Source organism: Hippocampus zosterae, chromosome 4 (assembly GCF_025434085.1).
Source record: "Hippocampus zosterae strain Florida chromosome 4, ASM2543408v3, whole genome shotgun sequence".
Classification (NCBI taxonomy): domain Eukaryota; kingdom Metazoa; phylum Chordata; class Actinopteri; order Syngnathiformes; family Syngnathidae; genus Hippocampus; species Hippocampus zosterae.
This window is the reverse complement of record NC_067454.1, coordinates 14,378,149-14,393,765: the sequence shown is the minus strand read 5'-3', so window position 1 is coordinate 14,393,765 and position 15,617 is coordinate 14,378,149. Positions and strand designations below refer to the sequence as shown.

General features: G+C 39.5%; 1 protein-coding gene across 2 annotated transcripts in view; it reads left to right on the top strand.

Annotated features, from left to right (window-relative positions):
- The window catches only part of furina (furin (paired basic amino acid cleaving enzyme) a), a 68,370-nt gene that overhangs the window by 27,686 nt on the left and 25,067 nt on the right, over nt 1-15,617 (top strand). For both annotated transcript variants that reach the window (XM_052063476.1, XM_052063475.1), the window contains exon 3: nt 10,401-10,499. In XM_052063476.1, the coding sequence (XP_051919436.1) occupies nt 10,401-10,499 (99 nt within the window). The remainder of the gene's footprint in view (nt 1-10,400; nt 10,500-15,617) is intronic.

The following is a 15,617-nucleotide window of genomic DNA, read 5'->3' as shown; positions in this document are numbered from 1 at the left end:
TGGCAGATGTTCCCCTCATTGATGTTGTATCCCCGGAAGACCGCCCCAGGTCCTAAACACTGTTATGAAAAAGAAGGCACACGAAGAAGGGGATGCAGCTTTTTGTTGATATCAATGAGTTTCAATTGACCTGTTGGGCTGGGTCACCAAGTGGCATATTCAAATTCAATTTACAAAGGTTCTTTCCTACCTGTAGTTCACTTTGTCCAGTTCCACTCAGTTTGGAAACGTTAACACGATAATTGCATACATGCAAAACCAAAGCTATTTTATAATCAATTTTTGTACAGCAAAGCATGCCAAAAGACGAATCAAGTGACTGATATCAGTACCGGTATGTTTTTTGCGCCTAAAAAGATATCTGCGGCCGTGAATTCATATTTTGGGTTTCACAATATGGTAATTCTGCGATTGGCTGGCAACCAGGTCAGGGTGTCCCCCGCCTACCGCCCGAAGACGGCTGGGATAGGCTCCGGCATCCCCCGTGACCCTTGTGAGGATTAAGCGGATCGAAAAATGGATGGATGGATGAATATCTTAATTGTATTCTTTTCATAATAAATGAAATGTGTATGAGGAACCCAATTAAAAAGTATCTGAAATTATTTCAGGATTCTATTTTTACAATTTTAGCAAATTTGAACAATCTTATTGTAGATCATGTTGTGGTTTTTGTTCACATCAAAATCAGTGTTTTATCTCAACTTTTAGAATGAAGGAGATCAAGTTTGTTCGTAAATGGGTTTTTGATTGATGATTTTTATTGATGTTGTCCCTTTTTTGGGAAAAGTCAATCCTGAGACAAATAAGTACGAAGTCACACAACAGCATTGACAGATTTTAGAACTGGATACACAAGGCCCGCATTATTAGATGTTCCGTTCATTTTGGATAAAATTTAAGACTTTTAATGGCGCCTTATAGTCGTGAAAATACGGTACTTTATTTTCACAACCAAAATGTGCACTTAAAAGTATTACATTTTATCCAAAATGAACGGAACATCTAATAATGCGGGCCTTGTGTATGCAGTTCTAAAATCTGTCAATGCTGTTGTGTGACTTAGCTGAGGGGTCCGCTTGACCGACTGACTGATGTTGTGCCTATAAACCTGTGCATGCATGTGATTTTTCACATGCCCAAGTTCACACAGAAAATTCCAAGCTAGGATTTCTGAACCATACATTTTAAAGGTGTATGAAAAACTCTTCGCTTTGTGGTCAACTCTCAGGTACTCACCGTTGATTGCAACACCCTCTAAATAAAGATGTTCTGCTTTTACAGCTGGATCGAGTAATGCGTTCTCTCCATTTTAGCTCTTTCCAAATGGTAAGCTGCGTAAGATCTGTCCCAAGTTGTACATATTGTTTTATACAATATATGTTTTAGTATGCAATTAAGCCTTGGAAATTTTCAGGGTAAAGATTTTTGCCAGAATAAATGGTGTTTGCTTATAATGTTCTAACAATAGGAATGCTTTTACGTCATTATTTTCCTCAAGGATGAGAATAGTTCTTGAAAAAGTTTTGTTATCATTTAGTAATGTGTGGAAACTATTTGTTGCTTTTGCCACTAAAATTGTCAAAACTGACAAAGCAGCCGGACGTCAGCTATATTTCTTTGAAATGTACTTTCTATCATCAATCCGTCGTATCATCTTAATGGGGGCATTATGGCCCATGTTCCATTTTTCTCAGTCACAACTCTCAACGTCACTCCTGGGCATCTCGGAGAGAGCCTCATAACAGTCCATTAAATTCAGGTGCAGTGGTTTTGGCCTCCCCATTGTGGATACGAGACAAAAGTGCGCATTCCTCTGTGGAGAGAGGAGATGATGGAAATGTTACAAACTGAAGCTTACAGGGAAATGTAGTGAAATTGGATTCCTCAAATAACCCCAGTGGTCCTCCACCAGGGTCAGAGGAACTTGTTTGCTATTCCTGTCCAGTCGCAGTGCTCCATCATTGCTCTAAAGAGAGATAAAATTAGGCACCAGAGTTAAATCTTATTAGCTGTCATCCCACTGGCAGTCCCCCTTGGTGCAGTGTTCTGTGTGTGCCTGAGAACTAGGGTTGGGAACAAAATGTCGTCCAACTCGGTTGTCGACCACAAAAATCGTTCGACACAAAAATGCAAGCCATGAAATGTTTTGTTTTTTTAAAAACAAATTTAAAAGCATATTTGTGGCACCCCAAACCAATGTTTGGCCACTTTTGTGTTTCCACATGGGCATTTATTGCTGATGGGCGCAATCTTGAAGTAGCAAAGCTAGAATAAAATGATGCCGAGTGTTTATGGTTGCTTTAGACTGAAAAGGGAGAAAAATCTGAATGGATGTATTACTGAAAAGAGGAGTTGGCGGAGATTAGAGACTTAAACACGAGCCAACGGCTGCTTCTCTGGCCACTGGGTGGACAACTGCTGCTAGATGTAACAACAACACGGCTTTAAATTTGTGTTTTTAAGTGAGTTAACACTGAACAGACTTGAACTTCATCACAATACAACCCATCACTGTCTTCCACTGAATTGTCGTGACTGCTTGATGCCTGATAAAGCCTCTCCAGCTAACTTAACTTGGCATCACTTGCTCCTTGTGTTTCATCACAGCGTTGAGCAGTGATGTGTGTGAGTGTAAAGTACGTGATTATGGTCGGAAATGCGAATGAAAAATAAAGACGAGGTGAGCGTGACGGTCATGGCTGCATCTCTTATCATTTGGCATGTGCCACAGGCCATCGGAGCAGCCTTCACGGTCATGAGAAGCACTTTACCCGGCAAATGAGAGAGCAAAACAACAGACAATGGCTTGTACGAAAAGCAACATACTTTTAAATCGCAATAATGTTAATATACTGTACATCAACCGTGGCAACCTTGAGCGTTATTTGTAAATGCGAGGAGCTTAACACTGTGAAACAGAAAACGATAATTGTCAACTGGGAAGTATGTGCGCGAGGGGCCGGGGTGGATTGATTACTCAAGTAATCAATGGAATAATCGAGGAGGTAATAAATTCTAAAAAGATTAATTTGTCACATCCCTACTGCGAACCAATTGTGAATATCAAGCCATATTAAAATTTGTCAGGTGGGTGGGACAGTTTGTTTTAAAGTTTTGAATCTGATCACAAATGTAACTATCATTCTGTCCACCTTTTGTCTGCATGCAATACTCACACTTGGAATTCAGGAGAAGCCCACCCTGGGGTCCACAAAGCAATTTACCTTAACTGAAATGTCAGTGACTTCATTTCAAATATCTGTCTTTTCTTCCATCGGGGGAATTTTAAGGGCACTCTTGAAAAATGCACTACGCTGAATCCGTTTTATTGCAGGCAATTAGTTCCAGAACCATCTGGAAAATCACAGCCATACCATTATTTACCTGAGTGTTGTGTTTTAAGCAGGAGTTTCTGTAAAATATGCATTAATACTGTAACTTCCTGTGTTGTGTTTTAAGACGGGTTTTAATTACAAAAAAAATCATTTCCAGAAAGCAGATTAGAATCAGAAGATTTTATAATGATGACTCTCACAGTTCTACTTGGTTATCCAAACCAAATTCATCTCCAGAATCACAAACTGTGTTGGCAGTGTTTTACTGGGCTGTTAAAGAGAGGAAACTGCCATTATCTCTTGTCATGTCAAATGCAACGATACACTTTGTGCCCATGTGACAGGGCTGCCTCACTTGGGATGAAGCCGGCTTCCTGGCTGACCCTCTTCAATTTCCTCCATCTCAGTTTAACTTGCCCTCCTTCTTGGACGCCCCTTTCCTCCCCACAGCAAATTCTGAACACACTAGACACATAGACATGAACACACATACTTTCTCCAACAGGCTAAACGGCAATGAATACAGTTGAATTCCTCCACTAATGAGGATGAGCTCATTAAGGCAGCTGCATGAGAGTCTACAACTCGTTTGAATGAGATAATCCTTCAGCTGTTAATATGACTCTAATGGGGCAAACTTTGATCTCCAGCGAACTGAACATCAAACGTTGTTTCTGACTCTGTTTGACAGACAATTATTGCTGGGCCCATTAATGATGTCGTTTTTGTTAAATCATACAAAACACTTTGTAAAACCTAAACTCGTTTTCTGTACAATACTGCTCTTTTTAACTCTTTGAAGATGAATGTCGAATTTAAATGGGTCAGAGCAAGTGCAGTCATTGCATAACCAGCATTCTCTTTGTGATATGTAAATGTAATCTTTAAATTATGTATATCGAATCACAACATAATTGTGTGATCTTAGGAGTCGAAATGTCGTTTTTGGGGGATGTGAGGATCTATGAATCAAATTTTATTTACAATATATAATATATATATCTATATATATATATATTTATTTATTTTACAAAGACTTGTTTCACAGTCATTTAGATGCTACTTAGGAATTGACAAAAAATTGACATTGTCGCCCTCTGATTGACCGAGTATTATGAAGACTTGGACCAATTTATATGCCTGAATTTCCTGAGTAAAATTAAATAAATCGATAATTTTAATGAAATTGTCTTCACTATGGGATACTTTGTAAACATTCATAGCTCAAAGTTTTCCTTTTATATATATGTGGAGGGCGGGAAACACTTGAACAGCGATGTTAGTAACGCTCCTGAGACCCAAGTTGGTTGCTTTGTTGCTGTTATGTAAGAGGGAATGATGAAATGCATTAGAGTGTTGGATAGTACCCTTCACAAACCTAAAAAAAACTTTTCAGAATTTATGATTTTCACAACCTTGAATTTTGCGTAGAAGGGGAGTTATCTGCACTGAATGAAATAATAAATGCAGCAATTCGTTTTGCTCCCGTTTTCATCATCTGAGCTCAAAGATGTAAGGATTTTTCGACAAAAAGCCCATTCCTCTCAAATATTCTTCACAAATCTGATGAAATCTGTTCGTAAGCATGTTTACTTTGCGAGAGAATCCATCCACAACAGATGTAGCATATCAACATGCTGATTAGGCAGAATGAATAATGCACAATAAAGTACAACCGCACAATTTAGAATGACCCTTTATTGTCGGCAGCTGGAGGCGCACATGTGCAATTTTCATGCTGCCTCTATAATCAGAAACTCGGTATGTTATACTAGTGAGGCAGATGGATTATCTCGGCCAAGCAGAAGCACTCGCTAACACAGACTATAGACAGATTTGTGAACCAGAAATAGACCTTTTGTGTTCATCGGAAAGTCTTCGATCTTTGAGGTGTTGCAATTATATTGTTTAATCAGTACATATGTGCATATTGTCTTTTACTGCCATGACCATCTAACTTCTTCATAAATAATCTTGCTGTGAAGAGGGTTCTCATCGATCTGTGAGGTGACAATACTGCAGCAGTTCTGCCATAACTCTGTAAAGTATTTTTCAACCTCTTCGACTCTCCAAGGTAAAGGTCTGCTGTAGTGGACAAAAATCCCATTTGATGATGCACACAAAACTATGGCCGTTAAAACTCATGTTTGTATAATTTAATATAATTAAATAGATTCACATTGTGTTGTTAGTCATGTCTGTCAGTATCTGGTTGTTGACGAAGAATTAATCAGTTTACCAATAAACATGGTTGGGCGCGTCAGTAAATTTTGCTGGTCCGTCATTTTTTCACTCGCCAGCGGCCGGGCCAAACGTCCGTCATCATCAGTCCGTCATTATGTAAAGCCGAACTCAAACTGTAGTCACTCTGTTGTTGTTACTTGAGGCACACTTCCATCATCGCTTAATTACAGTTTATCACCACTATTTAGGACAGTCAGTCAGTCTGTCGTCATCAGTCCGTCACAGTGTCATCAGTCATTCATCCGGCTCTCTGTCACAGGACAGTTGCTCTGTCAGATTATCAGATAAACTTGAGTCCAGCGGAAGGCCCTGCTGAATGGCCTGATGCTGAGCCCTGATTACGGGGACCGCCAGATCAACGCAGCACAGTACATTAGCATGGGTCGTCAGGAAGGCAGGACCGCGAAGCACAGGTGCGGATCCGTGCTGGAGCGTCATGGGCTCTTAACTCATTCAGTACCAGCCATTTTCCAGGCCCTTTTTTACCTTACGTCTTAGAATATAGATAAGAACCCGGGATTGAATGTTTGGAGTCTGACAAGACATACATTTGTCTTTGGCAGTGAATTAACAATGAGTGCATGGCGCGCACCTCCCCCAGCTTTATTCCCACACAGCAGGAGCAGTATCACAGGTGGTTTCATGAATCCTGTTGTCACCATTACCCATGCCACTTCATCGAATATCCATACAAAAAAAGAATGAATGAGAATAGACAATGAACGTTGCAAAACAATGCATTTAAACAATGAGCCGCAAACATAAAATAGCTACCATATATGTCGTTTAATTCAAATGCCTACAAACGTCAAGCCTAGACTTGCTCTTCGCTTGTTTTGTTCCAGCTTCTTTTCTGCACAACACAACTATTCTTGGAGGGCAATTTTAAAGTCTCATTTTCTCAATTAATCACTAGCCACTGAGGCGCAGACAAAATATGGTAATGCACCACATTCTGTATGCTTGAATAAACGATTAAGCGACCCAATACGATGTAGTAAAATACGTCACGCGTCGTTGCTCTAGTTTTACTGCACTCATGGTCTTCCGTCCATGGAATTAACCAGAATCCACAAGTGCAACCCATCACCCCATTTGCATATCACTCTAATGCAGCCCTAAAGCCCCTTCCCCCATTTATCTTCAACTAGTGTTTTGTTGTTTCCATTTTCCAATCCGCTTATCCTCACGAAAGTCATGGACGTGCCGGAGCCTCTCCCAGGTGTCATCGGGCAATAGGCGGCGTCCACCCTGAACTGGTTGCCGGGCAATTGCAAGGCACACGTAGGTGAAAAACCATCCGCGCTCACACTCACACCTCTGGACAATTTAGAGTGCTCCATTAACCTGCCATGCATGTTTTTGGAATGTGGGAGGAAACTGTAGTACTTGGAGAAAACCCATGTAGGCGTGGGGAGAACATGTAAACTCCAGAAAGGAAGGCTGGAACCGGAATCAAACCCTGCACCTCTGCACTGTGAGGCAGATGTGCTAAACAGTCGCCCACTGTGCCGCTTGTTTTTCCTTTTTTGTAAAACATAATTGCTTGCCAGCAAATGAGGCGTAAGACCTTTGGATGCATGGATTCTCATTACTTTTTTTTTCTCGCAGAGACTGCACAAAAATAAACAAAAACTTGAATTTTAATGAACTCAATGGAGTAATGCCTCCGTTCAGTAATGTCTTACTCAGAGAGACCCTGATAAGCCTTTTCAGCCCTTATCTGTGACCAGCTTACTGGCTTCGTAATGGTCAATCTCAAATCAACTGAATCCCCCATTTTCCAGCTGTCGTAAATGGCTTTTCTTGCCAAGTGGAAAGTAGTTAAAACCTCAGAAACAATGTGGTCTGAATTAAATGGCCGAAATCATTACCCCTTAAGCGTGTGTACTGATTGCCAGATGATGGTTGTGCTGCAATGCTGGAATGGCCATTCTCGAGGGTAATGTGGCAAGTCTGCATGTGTGAATATTTTGGTAACAGTTGAGTTGTTCTTAATGAGAGGCGACCTCTGGAACACGCTTAAATAGTTGCAATAATGTGGCTTTGTTTGTTTCCCTTGAAACATATTGCTGCTGAGAATGTTGTTTATGTGCTTGTGCAAGGCACAATGGTGCTAATTTTTCAAAATACTTGAAACATACCAACACAGAATGGACATTATTGGGTTATATGTTTTGTTTAATGTATCAAACCCAATTCCAATGAAGTTGGGATGTTGGATTTAACAAATAATAAAAACAGAATACAATGATATGCAAATCATGTTAAACGAATACTTAATTGAATACGCAAAGACAAGATATTTAATGTTCAAATTGATGGACTTTGTTGTATTTGTTTATTTACTAGCAAATAATCATTAATGTAGAATCTTATGGTTCCAAAAAAGCTTGGACAGGGTCATGTGTTCACATCAGCTTTTCTTTCAACGACATTCAAATTTGGGAACTAAGGAGCTCATTTTTGAAGCTGTGTAGGCAGACTTCTTTGCCATTCTGTGTTGATGTGCAGCTTCAGCTGTTCAATACTCCAAGGCCTCCGTTTGTTGTATTTTCCGCCACATAATGCACCACATATTTTTACACATTTTGTTGTTTGTAACTTGTTCAAGTTGATACATCACTTATGTGTTGTTGTTTTTTTTCTAACGGCATTTTAGATGTCTGAAATACTGAACAAAACACTTCACAGCAAGACTGAATATAGCCCAATATTTAGAACACTCCAGCCGCAGCTGTTTTTTGTTTGACACATTCTCTTTGAAGTCATGAGCTCAATGGATGAATTGATCACTTCATTGTTTCTTGATACCACTTAATGGACCTCACCCACCATCCGTGCATATCTTTAATCAGTCCCACCTCCCAAGAGCATATCTCGGCCAACACAATAGACAATCTTCTCCTATTTTCTTGGCCTGGCTCAGGCCTTTTCAGTATAAACACTTTTCCACATTCATACCTCTGTTTTTCTTCCTTTGAGCTTGTTCTTTAAAGGATTTTTATGCCCATACAACTCACAGACATTCCATATCATTGTGTGGTCATGACTAGCACAGAGCTGAATATCACGATTTAAAGTGTATACCATCCCTCTTGGCTGTTGCATCTCTCCCAACCTTTGGCTTTCCGTAGGGGCTTATAATAAATACGTCAGGGTGGCTGAATTTGATCTATTTACTTTGATCTAAAACATGATTCAGTCATGAGTTGTGCTTCTTTTGGATGGAAGCAGTGCAGCGACACAGGTAGGGGATGCGTATTGTCGTTGTCATCAGTGTGTACAGACAGAAAGAAATTAATCGAACAGCTTTTGGGAATAGACTGGATGAACTGGCCATTTTAAAGTTCACAAAATACTTGCAGTAAAATACATATGGAATTAGCATTATATCAGGAGACATTTTCAGCGCTGATCTTTCCTATCGATGCAGGCTTAGTGAAACAAAAGCCCCGAATTCACTCGGCACTAAGTCTTTCTAGGCGTTGACTGAGGGAGGTGAAGCTTGACCATGAGAGATAGCAACAGCTCTAGCTGGCACAGACTGGTTATAATCACTCTGGTCAAATACGTGATGTTCAAGCTGCCTTGTTGGCCCCACACTCTGCATGCCTCTCACAGTATCTGTTCAGTATTTTGCAGTAATCAAAATAAATCATTTGCAACCATCTGCTTTGGCTTTAGAGAACAACGATCAACATTTTTTCCCTATTTCCTGACATGTTACCAAACAAACCAGTCACTGAAATATAAACAGGTGGATTTTTTTTTCTGACAACATCATAGCTATAAATTACAACACATGGTAAAGATCCATACTGTGCATGCTTTTATAGGTCCAACTTAAAAACAAAAAAGTAAAATATCTCCAAACCCTTATGTGTTAGAAAAAGAGTAAAGACAGAAATGTGCATGGGGAATATTAATTTTGAGTTGTAGTTTTTCTTTTCTTTTTGTCCTCCCACCCACAACATCGAGCATGTACGCACACAGCACAGAGCAGGAGATATGAAGTTCAGTGAACAAACCCCGAGGAGACACCCTGGTAAAATATTTAACAGGAATGAAAAGAATGGTGTGCAAAGACACATAAAATAAAACTATGTCAATACTTATTCTGTGTTGTAAGATGTTCCGTGTTAATCGATTGATTCAACTTTGTTTTCGTAAAAGTTAATAAGTATACAATGATACGCAGAGGTGTACAGTACTTAAAACAGTTTTATAGACAAGTGATGCTATTTATAGTCGTCGCGGCGATTTGATGGCTGCAAATTGTTTTCTTGATCCTCTGTGGAGGGGGAGCATAACAAAAAAAAACTCGGAACAATGGTTTAGGGTTAAATAAAGTCATCTCTTATTAAAAAAAAATCTTTGAGCGGTGTATTCAAATAAAAAAAATTATAATAAACATAAATGCAAAGTAATTGTTTTCTCCTATTAATCGATGGGATAATTTATTCCATTATAAACAAATATGGTCTTGACAGCTTTAGAAGATTCTCTGAGTGTTAATTCCCGCCTCTGAATCAGCAGTGCCTCTGCTGGTTGCTGCCAAGGCATGCACTCCATTCGTCCAATTGAAGGTTTTAAATCCGCATCCTCCGTAGGGATGAACGTTTGCATCGATTGGCTAAGGTAGCTTAATGTTGAGTTTTGTCAACAATTTCTTGCAAAAGGAAGAAAAACTTGGCAAACAACTGGAGAAAATGTTCATGCTCCACCCCAGGGGCATTTGAATGCATTACTCTTGTATAACCGCATGCACTGGTTTGTTTTTAGCATGAACTTAACTCTTCTTTCATTGTATTGCAGGTTTTTGGGGATTATTACCACTTCAAGCATCGTGCAGTGGCAAAGCGATCGCTGTCTGATCACAGGAGCTCACAAGTCCGTCTACTTAAAGATCCCAAGGTAAGAGGTTTAAAATTGTGAGTCTTTTTTATTATTATTGTACTGGGTGAAGAAACTCATTGTTGCCAGTTAATAAAAGGAAGATTGACATTATTTACTAATATTAATTAGGCGACGCGCTGGACGACTGGTTAGCACGTCGGCCACACGGTGCAAAGGTAGAGGGTTCGATTCCAGCTGCGGCCTTCCTGTGTGAAGTTTTCATGTTCTCCCCGTGCCTGCATGGGTTTTCTCCGGTTACTCCGGTTTCCTCCCACATTCCAAAAACATGCATGGCAGGTTAATGGAACGCCCTAAATTGTCGCTAGGTGTGTGTGTGAGTGCGGATAGAAGTTTGTCTATGTGTGCCCTGTGATTGGCTAGCAACCGCCTACTGCCCGAAGACGGCTGGGATAGGCTCCAGCATGCACCGCGGCCCTTGTAAGGATAAGAAAATGGATAACGTTAATTATGAATATTATTTGTTGCACATCTCTCATCTAGACTGATAACCCGAAGGCTCGTTCACAGCCCTTTATATAAGTAGTAGAGGTGAAACAGACAGCTTGACGGGCAAATGCATATCCTTCGACTGTGTTATTTTAAATGTCAGAAATGCCTCAGCATCCAGATGGGCTGTTGTCATAAGAGTGATGAAAGTCGACCAGGCTCTTCCCCGAGGAGACCCTGCAAGTCATAAACACTCCTCTGTCGACCTCTAAAATTCAGTTCAGTTCACTTATCTTGACTGATCCTAATGGAAATTTCACATTTCCGTATTTTCCAGTAGTTTTCAAAGTCAATTTGAGGTTAGCTTGAAAATGAGCTTGTGCCCTGCTCCACTGGGAAAGACAAAGTGAAAATGTGTGTGAAATTAATATTGATAGCAATGGGAAATGATGCATTATGAAGCTAGACACACGGGGAACGAGTCTAAAAGGTTTTTTTTAATTGTTGTAAATTGAATTACTAAAATAACTAAACGGAAGAAAGCCGAGACATCGATAATAACATAGCACATATGTTTGTTTGCTGTTTGAGACAGTCATAGTTGCCTCCGATTTTTTAACCAGTCACACTATTTTTGCATCGGGTGGATAAAATAATAATCCAGTAGATGTTTGAGATGAGTAAGGTTTTTGATTTTCCACTGTTGAGTCCAAAATTATTTTTGAGTGAACTTTTATTTTTGTGGTTGAGTAGGTTTTAACTAGAAATGACACAGAGAAAGGGGCGGAAGTCGTTTCATTTACAACAATAATAACAGACAAACTAACTCAAACTAAAAAAAAAAAAGATTCTTCAGAATGGCGCTAAAGATTTTTCCCTCAATTTCAGGGATACTATTTCAAATGAAAATGGCCATTAAGTTTCATTCGTATATCTTACCCAGTGTCTTCAAAACAGTCTTTGGAGACTTTCTTGTATAATTTCCCAGCCATTTACTTGTAATGCCCATTGTACACTTTCTTGTTGTGCGGCACAGGTGCAGGCTTGGAAAAAGTGCAATCGTCTGCCGCTCTTGTGGGAGCTAAAGCCACCTCCCTCTCTATTTGGGGTTTCCTTTACCACTGGGCTGCCATTTCCTGTTGTTGAATTCCTCTGTTCTCTGTAGCACCTTGGAGAATGTGAAAAATTAGCCTTTCGTATATCCCCCTGGAAAGTTCACCATGGGTCGCAAAGATGCCTCTGAGAAATTATTTTGTTTGAACACTTCAAAATATAATCAGTTGTTATAAATAAATTCATTTTTTGGCATAGTCTTTTTTTAGATCCGTTTTTCACACGTTAAACCAACAAAAAATATCAAAAACTGAAAACCATCCCAAAACAACACTCAGCAATGCAAAAATATATAACCGACCAGATATCTACTCGTATGTATATTAATCGATATAAACACATAACTTCATATACACATACAATTAAACATACGTGTATCCATCCATTATCTGATCTGCTTATCCTCACAGGGGGGCAAAGTATAAACAGAATTGAAAAAATAAAACAAAAAGAATGCGGTCCATTATGGAGAATAGTTGCTACAAATTCAAAAGGGACTGCACAGCAGTCGCTGCTCGTTTCCCAAATGAAATAATTAAATGAATAAATACAAATCAAATGGGTGGGTCCATTCCTAATTGCATCTATAAACAAGTGTGAAAGCTATAATCAACTGAAAAAAAGAAGCCTATTATCCCGCTGAAAGATATAACCATAGATTCCTTTAGATTTTGAATTCACAAGTTTACATGATAATTGTATTTTTAAAAAATGTAAAAAGGGTGTCCACATTTTGTTCAACTTTTCCCCTTACAGTATACAATACGTTTATTTTTCTAATGCAAGAGTGTAGAACGTTTCTCTAATCCCTTGTGTTGAGTTTGATCTCTCATTTTCCTACCACCTCAATTCTTTTTGCATCTAAAAGACAAAACTAGATGAGTTCACGTTTCTTTGCATTAATTAAAAAGACAAACTTCAGGGGACATTTGTCGAAGAGAAAGTTCAGTATGTAAAGGTATCATGATACCTGGAATTTTTTTCCAGTTCACAGCCAGCTTGTTAACTAGCCACGAAGGCATTTGGATAAACAGTGTTTCCAGCTTGCTGTGTGTTCAATCGCGGGCAAGATCTAGACCTCACCCAGATCTCATGTGCTGGCTAACAGGAAACCCTTTAATTAAATGGGCCCAGTGAGGACCTGACACTTGGCTGTATTTGTTATTTTCATGCATATTTACTTCATCCCACATTTTTGTCGGTTATTGAATGAGAAGAAATGTAAATATTTTATTGATTTGTTTTTTTATTGTTGTTTTACAAACATACCAATGCAGCTGATGTCAGCTATCTATTATTGTTATTGTTATTCATTTTTCATTGGTTGGGCTTTGCACCCTTTAATTAATAACGGACATTGACAGAATTGCGACACTGGTCATCGAAAAGAGACAAAACTAATAATCCACAAATCTTTACCAAAAAACTCAGCCATTGTTGTTGTTTTTGTTGTTCAGGAGAATTATTTTAAAAACAAGATCATTGATCTGCTCCTGGACAAAAATGACGACACCCTGAACTTATTGTATTGCGCAACTTCCTGAGTCATCAAACAATTTCTGTAGCTCAACTTATTCACTGCCAGCTGTTTTCAAAGCAAAGTTCCCCACATAGCCAGCTCTTTTTGATCATGTTTCCTATGACAATTTATGTATCAAACCTATCAAAAGAAAGGGGCTCTTCTCTTCTTGATGAGAAAAAAATCCAATCTTTTTGCTCTTTTGTAATCAGTGACTCGGAGGCTAGTCATTTTTTCTGTGACGCCTCAAACTGCAAAGAACAAAAACAAGGCTGAAATAGGGACTTTGATGACAAACTAATTGATTTATTGATACAAATCTAGCAACCGCGTTACTTGAATGTCAGTCGCTTTCTTACATTGGGGCTCATCATTCACTCAATGAACTTCCTCAACCTCCCAATCTAACCTAACGATCGCGACAACAGCCAAGTCCGAATGTACATACAGTGCCCTCCATAATTATTGGCACCCCTGGTTGAGATGTGTTTTTTAGCTTCCAATTATTTTATTTTTTTTCTAAATAATATGGGACCTTAATGGAAAAAAAGAGAAAAATCCAACCTTCAATACAAGTGCATTTATTCAGTGGGGAAAAAATCCCACATAAAGAAATAATTATTTGACATCAAATCACCTGTTCCACAATTATTGGCACCCTTAACAATTCCCAGGAAATAAATATAATTGAAGCATTTCTGTCATTTCTACAGTAGTTTACAAAGTTTACCAGAGTATGTAGGAACATTTAATTAGTAATTCATCACTTCCTGTCTCCCTGGGGTATAAATATGACGTGACACCGAGGCCATTTCTCTTATCCACTCTTAAACATGGGAAAGACAAAGGAACACAGCATACAAGTGAGGCAGATGTGCGTCGACCTTCACAGGTCAGGCAGAGGCTACAAGAAGATTGCCACTCAACTGCAGCTGCCCATATCCACTGTGAGAGGAATAATTAAGAAGTTCAAAACAACTGGAACAGTGGTAAACAAGCCTGGACGAGGAGCCAAGTTTATTTTGCCACCACGCACAGTGAGGAGGATGGTAAGAGAAATCAAAAGATCTCCAAAGCTCACTGTTACAGAATTACAACAAATGGTAGCATCCTGGGGTCACAAAGTCTCCAAATCAACCATCAGGCGCTGTCTACACGCCAACAAGCTGTTTGGGAGGCATGCACGGAGAAAACCTTTCCTCACTCACAATCATAAACGCAAGCGTCTGGAGTTCGCCAAGCGGTATTAGGGCTTCAACTGGGACCGTGTGCTTTGGTCAGATGAGACCAAGATTGAGCTTTTTGGCAACAAACACTCTAAGTGGGTCTGGCGTACCACGAAAGATGCGCATGCTGAAAAGCACCTCATACCCACTGTGAAGTATGGGGGTGGGTCAGTGATGCTGTGGGGCTGTTTCGCTTCCAAAGGCCCTGGGAACCTTGTTAGGGTGCATGGCATCATGAATGCTTTGAAATACCAGGACATTTTAAATCAAAATCTGTTGCCCTCTGCCCGAAAGCTGAAGCTGGGTCGTCACTGGGTCTTTCAGCAAGACAATGACCCTAAACATATGGCCAAATCTACACAGAAATGGTTCACCAGACACAAAATCAAGCTCCTCCCATGGCCATCTCAGTCCCCTGACCTCAACCCCATTGAGAACCTGTGGGGTGAGCTGAAGAGGAGAGTACAGAGGAGAGGACCCAGGTCTCTGGATGATTTAGAGAGATTCTGCAAAGAGGAATGGCTGAAGATCCCTCTTTCTGTCTTTTCCCATCTTGTGAAACATTATAGGAGAAGATTAGGTGCTGTTTTGTTGGCAAAAGGGGGTTGTACAAAATATTAACACCAGGGGTGCTAATAATTGTGACACACATTATTTGATGTCAAATAATTATTTCTTTATGTGGGATTTTTTCCCCACTGAATAAATGCACTTGTATTGAAGGTTGGATTTTTCTCTTTTTTTCCATTAAGGTCCCATATTATTTAGAAAAAAAATAAAATAATTGGAAGCTAAAAAACACATCTCAACCAGGGGTGCCAATACTTATGG